This window comes from Sinocyclocheilus grahami, unplaced genomic scaffold (genome assembly GCF_001515645.1).
Source record: "Sinocyclocheilus grahami isolate Dianchi unplaced genomic scaffold, SAMN03320097.WGS_v1.1 scaffold719.1, whole genome shotgun sequence".
NCBI lineage: Eukaryota > Metazoa > Chordata > Actinopteri > Cypriniformes > Cyprinidae > Sinocyclocheilus > Sinocyclocheilus grahami.
Window position 1 is genome coordinate 225,545 of NW_015505898.1, and position 17,677 is coordinate 243,221.

Here is a 17,677-nt window from a genome sequence, read left to right on the forward strand (position 1 = left end):
TGCGTGTGTGTGGGACAGGCAGAAAAGCACGAGTGTGCGTTTTGTAGTGCTGAGTTCTCTGTTCTGTCAGCATTCACAAGTGCAAAGAGAAGAGAGGAAGAGAGTGAAAGAAAGACAACAGCTGCCCCTCATTCTTGTCCAGGGCCTGTGAGAGCGCTCTCAACTCACATCCAGCAGTGACAGGTGTTCAGAGGGCCTTGGACTGCCAGCCTGAAACACACACACACACACACACACACACACACCAAATGACATCAGCGAGCAGAATTGGGCCAGGAAGGCTGTAGATTGGCCGCAGTCCTGGAGGATGTTGTAAACGCAGTCTTCTCAGATAACTGTCTCAGTTCTCTGTCCAGCTCCAGACAGTCGGGTAAAAAGGAAGCTATTGTATGGCATTTAGGAAGTGTTTCTTCAAACGTTTACTGGCTTGGGGTTACAGGTGTTAAAATGGGTAGCTGGCTGATTATCTTTGTGTAATAATGGTTAAAATGGTCTTCCTTACACTGTCCTGAGTAAGTCAAGTTGCTGGTGCTAAATAATGTTTCTGTTTTTCTGACATTCCATTCAAAAGCCAGTGAGAAGATATTCTTATATACAGTACAGTCACATGATCATGATCAGAAATCATTCTAATATGCTGATGTGGTTTATATAAATCATTTTGTAACAATGTAGATGTCTTTACCATTAGCTACCATAACAGTTAAAACTGTTTTTATTTGATAATAATATCTTAAACTCTTTTCAATCTGGATTTAGAACAGGCCATAGTACCATTACTGCTGCTATGGTAGTGATAAATGATATTATTGGTGCCCTGGATTAAAAAAAGCACTGCGCAGCATTATTTGTGGATTTATCCAAGGCGTTTGATTCAGTGGATCATGAATTGCTGCTAAACAAACTTATCAGTGTTGGTTTCGGACCAGGGATGTTGAATTGGTTTAGAAATTACTTGGTAGATCAAACTCAGTGTGTTCATGTGGAGGATCTCAAATCAGATTTTCTTGATATATCTAAAGGGGTTCCCCAGGGTTCCATTTTGGGACCAATTTTGTTTTCTATTTATATAAATGATTTAGGTAATGACATTCAAGCAAAAAAACATTTTTATGCTGATGATACTATTATTTATACACTTGCACCATCTATAACACATGCGGTGAAAGAGCTTCAGACTGCTTTTCAGTCATTGGAAGGTGCTCTGGTGAGCTTAAAATTAGTTTTAAATGCTCAGAAAACAAAGTTTATGGTTTTTTCAAAAGCTCAGTCACGAGTACTTGATAATCTTAGTATTTTTACATTTGATGGTAAAATTATTGAAAGAGTATTCTCTTACAAGTATTTAGGAATTTGGATTGATGATAAGCTTTTATTCAGTGTACATATTGTTAATTTATTCAGGAAGCTCAAAGTAAAGCTTGGCTTTTATTTTAGAAATAAATATAATTTTACTTTTAATGCCAAAAAGAAACTTGTAGAAGCTACCTTCCTAACTGTGCTTGATTATGGTGATATAGTATACATGCATGCAGCCTCATCCATCTTAAAGGGCCTTGATTCAGTGTACCATGCTTCATTACGTTTTATTACAAATGCAAAATCCCGTACTCATCATTGCATTTTATATGAGATGGTGGGTTAGACATCACTAAACATACGTAGAAAACAGCACTGGTACATTTTTATCTATAAAGCAATGTTAGGTAAACTTACACCTTATCTCTGTACCCTCTTTTGTCTTAGTTCTGGCAGTTACCATCAACTCTCTCCCAAGTGTTTGCTTTTTAACGTACCTCGAGTTTGTACAGAACTGGGGAAAACTGCATTTTCGTATTATGTACCCTGGGCATGGAATAATTTGCAAAAAGATCTAAAACTTGATAAATTTGTGTCTATTAGGGAATTTAAAGGCATCATAAAGAGATTGGTAATTGAGGCTTGTGATTGTTTTTGTTGAGAGGATATTATGTTTAAATATTGTTTTAATGTGTATTTGTTGTATTTTAAAATGTTGTTTTACTGTATGGCTGCTACCTTGGCCAGGTTTCTCTTGTAAAAGAGATTTTAATCTCAATGAGACTTCCTGGTTAAATAAAGGTAAATAAATAAATTTACCTTCACTTTCAATCTATTTATTTATTTATTTATTCTACTGCGATTAGTGAAAATACATAGATTTACATAACTTTTAGCACTACTTAGAACATGGTATAAGAAATTCCCTTTTAACACCCAGTCAGCTGGGTATCTGTTATATTTTAAAGATCTAAATACCATAATACAACACTGTCTGAGATTCCAGGGAATGAGGGGTGAGCTTTTTATAGCACACACTGACTGGTTTTACCCATAAGCTATGCTCCCATTTACAGTTTTAGAGATCCAAGCTTTCTATAGCCAACACCTGCTGGAGTGACGGTCAGAGAGAGAGAGAAAGAGAGAGAGGGATAGCTGGACATTGCGGTGCCTTTAGGTCTGGGGAAGATATGGGGGGTGAAGTATCATCCCTCCCTCTCAGCGCACCATGTCCCGAGGTGAACGGCTTGACTCGGTGGTCTCATGCTCACGATTGCCTGCCCCCAACTCACGGGACAGGAAGAGCCGATTGTCATATGGGAGAAAGGTTGACGGAAATAGGTATAGTAGTATTGACCGTGTTACATATCTGGGTTACACAGGAACTTTGTCTGAAAACCATATGGTTATTGTTCAGTTTTTGGTAGTTTTTTTATCATTTATGGCACAAGTTTCTGGTCTGTGCTCTTCTGTGTATTGAGGCTATTGTGTCCCTCCAGATTTGATCATTATTCTGGGTCCAAAGTGTTACATTTTAAATGTAGGTGTTTAGTTCCTTTTTTTGGAAGTTGTCTGTTCTGCTTTGAAAATGAGATGTTTCTCTCTCGGGAGGTAAGTTTAAACTCTTTTATGGGTTGTTGAGCTTCTCTTAGTTTTAAAACTTCTACGGAGGGTGGTCATTCTTTGCTTCCTGTCTTTTGCTGTGGGAAGTCATACAGTATTACAGTATTATTGCAACAGAACTTGTGAAGTACTGCTAAAGAAAATATATTTCATTTTAAAGGTAAGATTGTGTGTGTGTGTGTGTGTGTGTGTGTGTGTGTGTACACACTCACATACACATTACATAGCACATATGACACTTAATCTAAGATAAAGATAAGAAACTAATAATTAGCTAATGTACTTTACTGTATATTATAATGCAATTAAGGTATTTTCTGAACAGACACTGATTAGTCACAATGCTAATGTTACAAATGCAGTTGTTTACATTGTTGTGTACATTTTTTTTTTAAAAGTACATTTCATTTGCATCCTTATCATTTTGATGTTTTTAGATTGAGCAGGTAGGCTAATCTTGAGATTTATTGATTTCTATTAGAGAAACTGTAGTGAGTGAGTTTGCAATCCTTACTAAACCTTATTGTTTAGATTCATTTTAATATGTTCTGAATAGTGACCTTGGCGGAGTTATTCTGTGTGTGATTTCTCACTGTGAAGTATGTCTAAATGTCCCATGGCAACAAATTTATTCTTGAGATTGTCAGACCTACCACTGTCATACATTTATGCTGCTAGACTGTGAGGGGAAATGAAAGAAAGTTGTAGAGTTAGGAGTGTTTTTTTTTCAACCATCCTGTCCCAGCTGAATTCCTCTTTGAGCTGGAGGAGAAATGATGGGCCTCATTAATCATGTGGACATGATCACATTTTCATGAGAGAGAGTGAATGAGAGAGTGAAAGACAGTGTTAGTGTCTCGCTGGAGCTGTCTTTGGTTACAATGCTTGTTAACCTGCTGTCTTGCCTCCCTATTTTACTGTCTTCTTCTCGTTCTCCCAGTCTGGTGAAGTCTTTGTTACACCTCAGGGTTTCACTTGAGGGAGTCTGTAATTTTAAGCCAGCTCCTTGTCACGCACTTGCCGTAGAAACTTGTTAAAGTAAAACGTTCATGGTGGTCATAATGATCTCCTTCTGAGGATACACACCCACCTTTCTTTCACTATGGGCAGCTTTTGGAAGGACATTTTTGGAAGAATCTTGCTGGTTGGAATTCAGATGGCTGCTTGTTTTATCTTATGTCCTAACTAGATGTCACATTACACAATCAGAGCCAATCAGAATATATTTGAATTTCAATGTGGTTGGGGTTATCTAGCATGGAACACCACGTTTTTTTATGAAAAACTTGTTGCGTCAAGTTTTACATGGTTTTCTGCTGGTCTAAGCTGGTCATTCATGCTCTTTAGCTGCTCCGAGATGATGTAGATGGTTGATCAGCTTGATTTCCACCTGTTAGACTTGGTTTTGACCTTGTAAACCATCTTGGTCAGGCTGATTGTTGGTGGTAGGCCACTTTGGATTAGCAACAAATATTACTTATGATCTTAAGCTAAAATGAGCTGTTGTTTTCCAGCATGGCAGATGGTAATACCACCTAGATGCAGTTTAGATGGAGGTCTTCCTACTGTAACTGTTGAACCATTGAAAACGGGACATCCCCTTTTTCTCATTCGCTCTCATACTTTGACTTTAATCAACTTCCATCCATCCACAGACATTCTCGTTCCATCACGCAGTGCTTACAAACCTGCTATAAAGCTTGTCAAGGCACATTAACAGCTTAGCACACCATATCTAAACAGACAAACACAAGCGCACACCCAAAATGAACAAAGCCAGTGTCAATCAGCCATCAGTAATTTGATGGCTTTGAGACCTGTATAGCCAACTGTTCTGTGTTTTGTGCTTTGGCCTGGGGTGCTTGTGCTTTGTTTTGTGTGTGTGTGTGTGTGTGTTGTAAGTACAAGTCCTACTGGCAGGGCCTCCATCCAGCATATATATTCGATCTGACAAATTGCACTCATTCATCCCAGCCTCAGGCAAGGGTCATCTCTGCCCTTACAGAGATCAGTTCAGAAACCTCTAGAACTTTCACCTAAACAGCTATAAAACATGTTTGCATGAAGTTTATTACAGTAATGCATCAAGTGTTGCAGGAAAGCCACTCCAGCCTCCAGGCTTTACATGAACTTTACATGTCACATCTATGGTACTAATGGCCAAACATATAAGGAAAATGGATAAGACTTCACTTGAAGGTAGCATATCTAATGTCTTGTACATTACAGTATGTATTTTCACAGTAATTGTAGGTATTCTACATATGCTACTTATATATTCATGGTTAAACCTTTAAAACAGACACAGTGCATATCTTTCATAATATAAGGTATGTCATTTTTTTTTTTTTAGTTCTAAAATCTGATTGAACTACTTTTGAAGCCATTAAATAGCTGATATAGTCAAGTGACCTTTATTTATATAGAGCTTTATACAGTACAGATTTACAGTGTCAAACTGCAAAATAGTTTGTCAATAATGCAAGAGGACAATATCAAACAGTACATTTTTCAATTCAAGTCAGTTCATTGATGATTCAGTGATGCCATCATCTAGTTCATCTCACTTCCAATAAGTAATGGTAAAGCACTTCCTTAATGCAATCAAGCCGACAATATTGCCAGAAATTAAGCGTCCCCAACTAAGCAAGCCAAATGCGACAGTGACAAGGAACCAAAACTCGTGACAGAAATGGAGAAACAAACCTTGGGAGAAACCATGCTCAGTCGGGCGGCCAGTTCTCCTCTGGTCAGACGAAACCAGCATGATGTGGTTTAGTTCCAGGCTGCAACACAGGTCAGATTGTGCAGAGGACTTATCTGGTTCCTGTGGTCTTGTTTCGATGGCCGTCTAGTTGGTGCAGTCTTTGAAGGATTGTTGGATATATCCTAATGACAATGGCAAATTAATAATATTCAGAAGAGGATCTATGACTTCTGGAAGCACCTCTTTTAGTAGCTTAGCTGGAATAGGGTCTAACATACATTTTGTTGATGATTTGACAAGTTTATACAATTCTTCCTCTCTTATAGCAGAGAATGAGTGAAATTGTTCCTCTGGGGATCTATAGTGGACTATCTGATGCGATACTGCAGCTGATGGCTGCATGGTTAGAATCTCTAATAGTATCAATCTTGGAAGTAAAGAAGTTCATAAAGTCATTACTGCTGTGCTGTTGGGAAATGTCTGTGCCTGTTGATGCTTTATTTTTAATTAATTTAGCCACTGTATTGAATAAATGCCTGGGGTTGTGTTTGTTTTCTTCTAAAAGAGACGAAAAGTAAGCTGATCTAGTCATTTCAGAGCTTTTCTGTAAGTAGAAGTACTTTCTCTTCATGCACTGCGAAATACCTCTAGTTTTGTTTTCTTCCAGCTGCTCTCCATTTTCTGGACTGCTCTCTTTAGGGCGCAAATGTGCTTGTTATACCACGGTGTCGGCCTGTTTTCCTTAATCTTCTTTAAGCATAAAGGAGCAATCGTATCTAAAGTGCTAGAAAAGAGAGAGTCCATAGTTTCTGTTATACCATCAAGTTTTTCTGAGCTATTGGATTTGCTGAGGAATTGAGACAAGTCAAGAAGATTATTTACAAAGCAGTATTTTGTTGTAGAAATGATGGTTCTACCCAGGGGCGGATTTAATGATTTGGGGGCCCCAGGCAAAATACAGGAATGGGGTCCTATACAATTTCACACATGTACAACCTTGAGGTTTCTTTCACTGATGCTCACTGCTGCACGACCGTGCCACATAGTTGTGTCCAATCTTTTAGATTTTTCATGTACATGTTATAAATAAAGGATTTTTTTAATGTTGTAAATCCCTTGTTCATATTTAAACAGGTTATAATAGTATTAGAGTAATTAGAAAATTAAAAAACTAAAATAGTTGCTTAGTATTAAAATTATAGCTTCAGATGCATGATATTTGTAGGGCCCTATGAAATCCGTTTTATTTTTCCCAAATTAGCCTAAGTTTTATTTTTTCCTAAAACTTTTTTTCCGTTTACATTTTTAATACATTTACATTAAAAGTTTAACAAAAATTACATTCTTAGGGCCCAAATTATGTGCTTTCCATTCTAATTTTTCTGTATTCCATTTGAATGGTTTAATCAAAAACATATCAAATTAATTGAATTCATAAAAACAACTTAATTTATTAATTTGTATACAATTATAGGGCCCTATGAAATTTTAATTTTATTTACTTGTTTTTTAGAAATTCTGTGTTGTGTATTTTAATTTTTCTGGTAATCAAATGAAGGCAAAAACATGAATCTATCTTATATTCCAATGAAAATTAAACAAACCCTTTAATTTTTGTACATTCAAAATGCTACACAACAGAAGTTTACTGTGTAACGAGCAATGTCACGGAATTCGTCAAATATTTAATGAATAAATCAAATGCAATTCAGTACACTTCAATCAAAACGCGATATGGACTAGTGTATGTGAATATTAAATGGCAAAAATACTATTTAGCTACTACAGACGACAACTGCGAGTGTTGCGCGTGCTTAAATAGCAAACGAAACGCACATCTGCGCCGTTCATTCTGTCACATTCCGCGTTACACAGTAAATTCCGTTTTTATGAATAGATTCCGGGATTCCGTCCCCATTTTCTATATCACCCTACTTTTGCTAAGAAGCACGTTCAGCGCAGACGCACAGACGGTTGTCGTGGTAATGAACACCAGCGCAACCACTTGCGCGTCCGCACTGAATGCGCATCTCGCATATAAAAAGCATTTTAGGGGGCCCTTTGCTTTTGGGGGCCCAAGGCGGTCGCCTACCTTTGCCTAATGTTTAAGTCCGCCTCTGGTTCTACCATATTTGTAACAAGGAGTTGAGTTTGCAGCTTTAGCTATACGGAGTAAACACAAGACTAGATAATGATCTGAGATATAATCACTCTGCTGCAGAATTTCAACGCCATTAACATCAATTCCATGTAATAGTATTAAATTATAATTTAAAGTATGATTATGACAATGAGTAGGTCCTGACATGTGTTGTCTAACCCCAATAGAGTGCAGAATGTCTATAAATGTTGATCCCAATGCATATTTTTCATTTACAACATGGATTTTAAAATCACCAACAATTAAGGCTTTATCTACAGCCAGCACTAACGAAAATCAGCAAATTATTTGATAAAGTCTGAATGGTGCCCTGGTGGCCTGTATACAGTAGCCAGTACAGACATCACAGGGGATTTATCATTCACACTTATTACTCTAGATAATGTTATATAAAGCACCACTTCAAGCGAATTATACTTGAAACCAGACCTCTGAGAAATCATGAAAATATTACTATAAATTGTAGCAAGAACCGATAGTTTAGTTAGTTTGATTTAGAATTAAATTATATTTTAGCAATTTAAACAATATATATATGTATAGTATTGAATTCTATATTAATGCACTAATTTCTGATACTTTTTTTCAGGATTCTTTGATGGATAGAAAGTTCAAACGAATGTGTAAAGATACCTTTAAAATCTGAAAGCCTTTGCTGTCACTTTTGATCAATATACTGCATCCTTGCTCAGTAAATGTATAATATATATGCAAAATCTTACTCACCCAAACTTTTGAACAGTGCATAATGATGTATTTATTTATCCATATTAAAAAAAACAGTATAATCAGTGGCCACAGTATATACAGGTTTCAAGTAAAATATTCCTGAAAGAGGTGTGTGTTTGTTTGTGTGTGTGTGTGTGTGTGAAAGAGAGTGTGTGGATAAGTCTATTTTTTTTATATTGTGACTGGAGTAACAGGAATATCTTCTCTGTCAAATGGGATTTCTTTCTTTGAGTTATATGTTGTTGTGGAGGCCAATCTAAACCGATCAATGATTCACCAGTATTGAGAATAAAGCTCTCACTGTATTCACACAAACACATATTTGAAGGTACAGGTTTATGAAGATTGTGATTTGGCTTGGAACAGTAGGACAGTTGGAGGAAATGCACATACTTGTGGTTTGAGACGAGTGACATGTCATGTGAATCTGAGTAGGCGCACACAGAGGCCATGCTGTTTGTGTTTGCATGTGTGCGCCAAGCCCTCGCTAAGTGCCGCCCTTATTGCATTAGAGAGAAAGATGCCACAGTTTGAAAAAAAAAATTCTATCCAATCATTAACCTCATTCCTCTCTCTCTCCCTCCCTCTGTTTCTCTCCCGTTTCTCTCTCGTTCTCTCCCACTACCTCTTTACAGTCTCACCGCACGATATACAAGTCCACCAGGTCACAGTGGAATAGCAGCCCCTCAGAAGAAAAACACAAGGTAGAGTCTTCAACTGTATCTGCCTGCTCTCGCTCTGTTCTGCGACCTGAAACTCTCCGCAGACCTTCAGGCTAGAGACTGGGAAAGCCAATCTACTTATGTTAAAAGCTGTAGCAACAGATCTGGGTGATGGAAGTGGTGGATGATAGAAATGCTTGCTGATGGTATCCGTTCAACTTTCAAATTCAACTTTAGTCTGGCTTTTTCACATTTCAAAAATCTTTCTGGAGCTTTTCTGAGGGTTTTGAACTGAATAGCTTGGTTGATTCAAGATGAACGGATGCAGAAAGTGCTGGATGAAACCTAGATCTTGAATGCGGTTTATTTCAGAGGTTTTTGCCGTTTCAAGCTCCAGGCAATAGTTGTTTGGCCCTGAAAGCATTTGCTTCATCTCAGAGCTGGTGGGAAGCTTTGTGCTGGCAAAGCATTTCAAGCAGCCCCTGGCCAAACTATGTGAGATATGTGATGGACACTATGTATGATATAGTGCTTACTCCACTGACAGCCTGATGGGTAGGGTTCGACAGATGGCATTATTTGCTCAAAGAGAACATGTGCCTGCAGTTTTCTTTGAAGGATCTGAGATCTGGGCTCTTCTCTCAAAGCACTGATATACAAATGTTAGGCGTAGACATTCATTTGGTCAGTGACCTGAATTGTTTTTTCATACTAGACTCTGGTCTCATCCTAAGTTCAGATGTAATGTATACTTTATTATGTAGATGTTTAGATGCAGCATAAAGATGCAGAGAGACATTCACACCTAATATCATCAGTGGGCTGCACAACTGGCCATAGCTTTTTTGAAAATCGGATCAGAAATTAGATTTATTGGTGGTTGCAAGTGAGAATGCCTGGGTTAGAGGCACCAGAAAACAGATAAATCTTATATCAAAAATCTTCAGAGTAAACTGTAAAAATGGATGAATTGTTAATGGCATTTTTTTTTTAACTTTTATTTCTCCCAGATGACCACTATACACTACCATTCAAAAGTTGGGGTCAGTTCAGAAATTAAAACCTTTATTCAGCAAGGAGGCATTAAATTGACTGAAAGTGAAATTAAAGACATTTATAATGTTACAAAAGATTTCTATAAAAATTTTTTAGCTCTTTTGAACTCTTTATTCATCAAAGAATCCTGAAAAAAGGCAGCAAAACTGTTTTCAACATTGATAGTAATAAGAAATGTTTATTGTGCACCAAATCAGCAGATTCAAATGATTTCTGAAGGATCATGTGACAGTAATGGCAAATGGAGTAATGGCTTTGATGCTTGGATGGCTGTGGGTTCACAAATGAATGATCACCAATTAAGGAATTTGAGACACGTTTTTAATTATAGTTAATTAATATTTAATATATTCCAGTGATAGGCTGGTGGGTTCTATTCAGTTTTATCATTTATGAATAAATCAGTTTTTTAATCAGTGTTAATTTAATTTCAGCAATATCATGTATTTATTTCTTATTCAATTGAATTGACATGAGGCTTCAAAGGCCACTAATACACATATACATTTACACAAACAAAAATACACACTCCTGTTTGTTTCTTCAGAGATATGCATATGAAACTCTATGTCTGAGGCCTAATTTATCAATTCAACACATAATTATTGTGCAGTAATTTGGGTTAGATAGAACATTGTAATAACCTATAATCTTGTTTCTTAAGAAGGAAGGCAGGATAGATAATAATGCATAATATTAGATGTCCTCTAGAATCCTAAACTTTCAGTTATATTCAGTGTACTTCAATTGGAAAGAAGAGATGACAGAAGCAGTCTTATTTGATCCTTAAACATCCTGCTCTACATTTTAATAGGCATAATTTGAAAGATTTTATCTTCCATAAGGCCTTTTTATGCATGCAGGACACAGATTGGATAAGATGTGAAGCGTTATTAAAATTCAGTGATTATTCAAAAGTTGAGATGCTTCACAGTTGAACTCCGGTTTTCATCTGAGCCCCATTGACACTTTAATTATTACCCTAAAATAAACAAGAACAGATCCAGAGACCTGGTCTTGGAGCTGACCACCTCAGATTCAGACTTTAAAGCAGAATATATGTCTGTGCCACCAGTGTCATAAAAAACCCGGTAAACCCCCCCCTCCAACTCATGCCATTGGTTGAGCCCCAGTGTGTTGCTGTGTCGGCTTGGTTGGGATGCTCAAGAAGAGCAATGCTTTGAAAGTGTCATGGATTTTTCAGGCAAATCAACCTATAAATGTCATACTTGTCTGTGAATATAAGTCGGGGTAGAATAAAGTCTTTTAGCACAGAAAAAAAATTACACACCACAGCTTTAATTCAGGTCTATTTTAGCAACGTTCTCTGTCTTCAGATGCCTGGTAAGCACTAAATTTATCCTCTACAGGCATATTTGTGTTTGTGAATATATACATGATACATATTTATGCAAATCATAGTGTAAGGAACATTTCAAGACCAAATTAGAAAACCAAATGTCTAAGTTTTGCTGATGTCAGATGTTGCCTGCATCTTTGAACTAGACCAAACTGAATCTGCTCACTTTTGATGTTTTCTCTGTACATTTAGCGGAAAAATCTGTAGAATTCTGCAGATTTTAACATGATAAAATGTGTTACGTTCATCTGAGAGTAACGCACTCTTACTGATAGATAAAAGCATGAAATTAGTCAGAATATTTAATAAACAAACACACAAAGCCCAACAGGAATCTGCAGCACACTCTAAGGACACTGATTCTGTGTGGGCCTGCTAAAACTAAAACGTCTACCGTCTAAATGTCTTCCATTCAGACCCCGACCTCAATTGAGACACTGATATCCATCCCAATTTTCACCAAAATAACCTGTTTGAGAAAAATCATCAGATATGCTTTATCAGAGCTTGCATATTATGGTGGTCTGCACAACAGGTTAATGGGGAAAAGCAGAAGTGCCTGATGGGAAATAAGCGAGTGATGAAGCAGTGTCATTAGAGGCTTGATGAGACATGCACCTGAACTGCCTGAATCCATAATTTCTAGGAAAGCTATTTGCTCTGATTCTGTGTGATAAGACTTTTCAAAACATTTGATCAGTGATGAGAATTTCAAATGATGATGGGAATTTCAGATATATAAAATATAACTAGGTCTTTATTAGATCATCAGTTTGATTTGTTCAAATCAATTGGCTATTGGCATAATCAGATTGGAGTAAGGTGAAACAACTCTGTTTGGTGTGAAATTGAATCAGCTGTAAGAAACAGAGTCAGTGTCAAAGAATGTTAACTTGCTGCTGTTTTGTTCCCCCGCAACATGTTTATGAGCCATTGTTAGGCTGATGTGTCACAAGGTCGTGTTTACCAATTAAAAACTGGCACTCGTGAGTCATTAACAAGCTTTGTTCACAATTAAATCATCAATATTATGAATACAGCATAAGACAATGCAAAGAAACACACACACACACACTTCAGGCAAGATTTATTGCAGATTTTAGAGCAATTAAGAGATGTCTATTGTGTTGTCATTTTGAAAAATTAGCTGTTTTAGAAGACACTAGTCAAATCATTATGTTAAATGTTATTCATTTATTGGCTTGTATGTTTCACTGTCGAACAAGTGAGTGTGTTTTCTGTCAAAAGGCATTACCAAAGCTCTAATTTATACAGCTGAATATATGACTACCCTCCATTTTAAGTAAATATTCACAATATTTAATGTCTTTACAGCTGATGAAGAATAAATTCTTAAGTAAATAAATAAATCAATAAGTACATAAATAAATAAAATTTCACATTGCTCCTTTCTGTAAGGTCAAATGTGTCCACAGAAGGAAGTACTTAATGAATGAATAGATTAATGAATAATTAGATACTCCATAGTTTTTTTATTAATATTTTGAATGTTTTTATTTTTATATTTTTAGTAATTTTGTTGTATTTTGTCATTTTTAATTTTAGGTTTTTATATTTCAATATAATATTTGATATTTGAATATACAGGTGCATCTCAATAAATTAGAATGTCATGGAAAAGTTCATTTATTTCAGTAAATTCAACTCAAATTGTGAAACTCGTGTATTAAATAAATACAATGCACACAGACTGAAGTAGTTTAAGTCTTTGGTTCTTTTAATTGTGATGATTTTGGCTCACATTTAACAAAAACCCACCAATTCACTATCTCAACAAATTAGAATACTTCATAACGCCAATAAAACAACAATTTTTAGTGAATTGTTGGCCTTTTGGAAAGTATGTTCATTTATTGTACATGTACTCAATACTTGGTAGGGGCTCCTTTTGCTTTTATTACTGTCTCAATTCTGTTTCCACGACATTCTAATTTATTGAGATGCACCTGTATATGATTTTTATGGTTTTAGTTTTAGTTAACTATAATAACCCAGGTGGTCTGTATGTGTGTCTATCAAAGATATAATGTGAGCTCACACAGTTCATATTTAATAAAGTCCTGTGATTGAAACCCAAACTAATGAGTATGTGTGTTGTGTGTTACAGGTTACCAGGTCTCTCCAAAGTCCCCGCTGCAGGCAGCGGCAGTAGCAGTAGTAAAGCCCACGGATCCTCAAACCTGAACCGAAGGAGCCAGAGCTTCAACAGTATTGACAAGAGCAAACCACTGCAATATGCTAGCGGCAATGACAGAGGTGAGCAATAAACAGAATCTTAATGTTTAAATCAAGGTGTCTGCATATTACTCAAATGAAACAGCAACAACTATATCCTGTTATCCACTAGATGGTGCCACTATCACAGGAACAATAGCGCTGTGGCATAGGGCAGGATGCTCTGAGGTGGTTCCCTCATGCATTTATTATTAAATTTTCATAATGACATAAATCTGTGGAAAAACACAATTTCCTGTGAAATTAAAGTATAATATTGCACTGTGGTTCCTCTCTGGTGTGTTATTCACATCTGAAACGGTGATCTGCCATCGCCATTCACTGTCCTCCTCCAATATATTTGGAGATGGCGTTCATGTTATATTTCTACTTCTTCCACATAACCAGCCTATTCAGAGTTCACTTCAGATTTCATCTTCCTGTCAGAGCCGAACCATCATTCAAAGTTGACCTCATAAAACCACATGGCTATTTAGCCACCAGTGTGTAAATCTCCACAGGTTTGAAGTTGGTTACTTCATAAATCTGCACTAGACCTGATGGAGTGTGTCGATTGAAGTCGGGTTGGGAGTTCACAGATGTGTGACCCGTATTTCGCCCCTGGTTCACCCCTCACAGCAAGGATCCGTGGCGATCAGTGAACAAAACGTAACCGATTTCCCTCCCAGACTGTTTGTTTTGGCTGTACTGCCCAGCTAGATTTATACCGGACTTTAGCACAGATGCTGGTGTTCCCAGACACTGGTTACGGAGAGGGCAAGACAGTACACACAAAGCCAGACAGAGGGTCTCACATGGCAGACGGGAGCTTTGATGAATCAGAGAGTCCTAATAGGCAACGTCTCTCTCGAAACCTATCCCTGCCCTTTTCCATCGGGCCTAACATTACTCAAAACCTTGATTTACAGGGCTACTGCGCTAATACTTCCACAGATGAGAAAAGCAAACTCCCATCTGCCTTTTTTCCCTCATCTTCCTTTTTCCTCTGTCCAAAAAGTCTGCTGCATTGGAGAAACTATGGGAGGGGCTGGTAGGGAGAGAATAGAGCTCTGTTCCAAAACCTAGTGAGCTGCCTACCTAGCATTTTAAGGCATCGTAGGTGTTTAGTTGACACAAAGGCTGTTCCAAGCAGTAGGCCAAAAAATTATTTTGTGTGAGATACAATGTTTTGGCCAAATTCAAAAGGTGTGATCACAGTGAAATTTTGCAGGCAAAACAGGTCAGTTGTATATTGTTGATGCTGTAGCGATGTATGAAGCAAAATTCACATATGAGTAGCTTTCAAACCAATCATCTTTCTGTTGGTCAACTTGAACCCATTGCCAAATCAGCAGGAAGAAATCCATCGCCCTCGTTCAACATTGAAATTGTGTGGATTTCTACCAAAATGACTGAATTTTGCATACAAAAACAACAATAAATGTGATTGTACATTAAGGCAGTATCACATGTTCTGTTTTCATGATACGATTGTTGTAGAATTTGATTCATGATTTGAAATGTGCTGTTAAAGCATAATTTCTAACAACAGTTATATAGATTTCAGGCTGTCCCTGTTTAAATAGATCAGGGATTTACACATTTTTGTCAGCCAAATTCCTTTGACCTAGAATATTTTTTGAAGTAAATATTTCAATAATTTAACAACACATTCACATGTTCACGGTTCTTTAATTATTGTATCAACTTTGTTAGCTTAGCCACATGCTAAAATATAAATTGTGAATTGAGTCTCATTTGTGCTTCATGCTGCCTACACAGAATGTTCAAAATCAGTCACTTTTGGAGTTTCATGACAGAAGGATGCTGCCTTTGTAGCCCACTAGGCAGCTCACTAGGTTTTGGAACAGAGTTAGCTGTAGTATTTCATTTTATGGCAGGCTTGAAAACAAATTTAATAATCCTGAGTTTGACCTTTAACTGATTTAATCCTTAACCTCAAATCTGTCAGCACCCTGTGTTACCATCACCTACGTATTTCAGCACAAAGCCTCTCTATGGACGCAAATCTCACACTGTTTATAAGCCCTGTGCCAAGGTAGTGGGCACAAACACTTGCATGTTAAATAGTCTTGTATAACAAAGCAAATTTCACCATTCACACAGGCTGCAGGAGTGAATCAGCATGTTTGCTAGCATTAGCTCAGTCCAGGAGGCTTTCAAAAGCGCTGTGTCCAATTCCTGGATTAGTTTGAAGGAAATCAGTGTTGTTTAGTACATTCATTGAACTTTTGGCATAGCTTCATACAGTAGCACCTGTGACGAAGATGGGAGAGATATATCAGAACTGGGGAGAAGAGATAACAAAGAGGCAGAGGCAAAGAAAATGACTAATGCAGTCCATTCTGGATTAGACAAGAGTGGATTAAGATGGAAGATCTTCAATGCCATGTTTGTCATCATACCTGTTAATGTGTTTGTTTTGAAATGTGTGTGGCATCCTATCAGACTTCCCAGAACAAAGTGGTATTTCACTTTCAACATATAAAGTGGTGTGGAGAAAAGGGTAGCTATGGTAACCATGTTTCGATGGTCTGGTGTGTGCATGTGTGTAAGAGAGGCTGTTATTTAAGCTGCTATTATCTCCAAAGACGGGGTTAATTTAGCTGACACATGCACTGAAGCCGGATACACGCAGCGCTCATTCACAGTCCAATCACTGTTCACTCTACTAGATTTTCAATGGAACCAAATGAAGTCCCATCTATTCCTCTCTTCCTTTGTGTTTCGGGCAGCCTGAGTTGCTGTAAGATTAAGTAGATTTACTTGTAATTTGTTATGTTGCACGGCAGCAGAAGCATTGATGTGTAACTTATGTCCTCATGTATATTTTATCTATCTATCTATCTATCTATCTATCTATCTGTCTGTCTGTCTGTCTGTCTGTCTTTAGTGTAAAAAATGATTATTTTTCACTTTATTTCCTTTTGACATTATTTTTTATTACAGTTAAACACATTTATGACTCAAATTCACATTTCCTTATTGTGTCTGGATGTTTTTTTTGTTTTGTTTTTTTAATTTTCATAATTCTCAGTTTGGATTCTCATTAAATTTTCATTACTGCAACATACCAATGTTTTATATTATAGTAATTGGAATTAGAGCAGGAATTATTTTTGTCATCAATATAATGTCACATTGCAAATTTGTTTATTTATTTTTAGAATTTTATTTTAAATAAAAATAAATGATTATGCTAGTTGCATGAGATTCGCCCATAAACTGTAAAACATTCTGAGCATTAGCATTCCCCTTACAAAGAAGTACTGGAGACAATGCCATGGTACATTGGTGAAATTAGATAGTACCATGGTATTTTGGTATGTACCATGGTCCTGTTTGATTACTGTATTCATATGCATTGTATTTACACGGTACTCAAAACATCATAACTGTTTTGTCATTAATGTATAATCCACTGAGACCTAGTCAAAGCAATTAAATTTATATACACTACAATTGTAAAGCATTTTGAGTCTCAGACCTGAGCTTAGCAATTGAAAGTCATCATCACTGGACTGATATTCAAGGCCCAGACAAGTTGTAATTTAAAGGATTTCTGCATTGTCATGCTCTCAAAGGCTTGATAAATCTATGTTTCCCCCACATTAAAATGATCTATTTATATTATATTAAGTATGTTTATATATGTTATCCTGTGAGCCGTGTTGATTTCTCACAAAATATCACTGCATTTACAAAGAACAAGAGAGGGTATCTGGCAACAACAAAGTATTTGAAATCCCACAAAATCAACTTAGGATCCAATTTTCTGCCTGAGTGCATCGCCGCATTGCTTGGGATTTCAGTATGCGTTGGGA

At 36.8% G+C, this 17,677-nt stretch overlaps 1 protein-coding gene across 1 annotated transcript in view; it reads left to right on the plus strand.

Annotated features, from left to right (window-relative positions):
- LOC107560296 (neuron navigator 3-like) overlaps window positions 1-17,677 on the plus strand; it is a 234,038-nt gene that overhangs the window by 166,240 nt on the left and 50,121 nt on the right. The window contains exons 6-7 of the mRNA XM_016244436.1: window positions 9,155-9,223; window positions 13,726-13,874. Coding sequence (XP_016099922.1) covers window positions 9,155-9,223; window positions 13,726-13,874 — 218 coding nt within the window. The remainder of the gene's footprint in view (window positions 1-9,154; window positions 9,224-13,725; window positions 13,875-17,677) is intronic.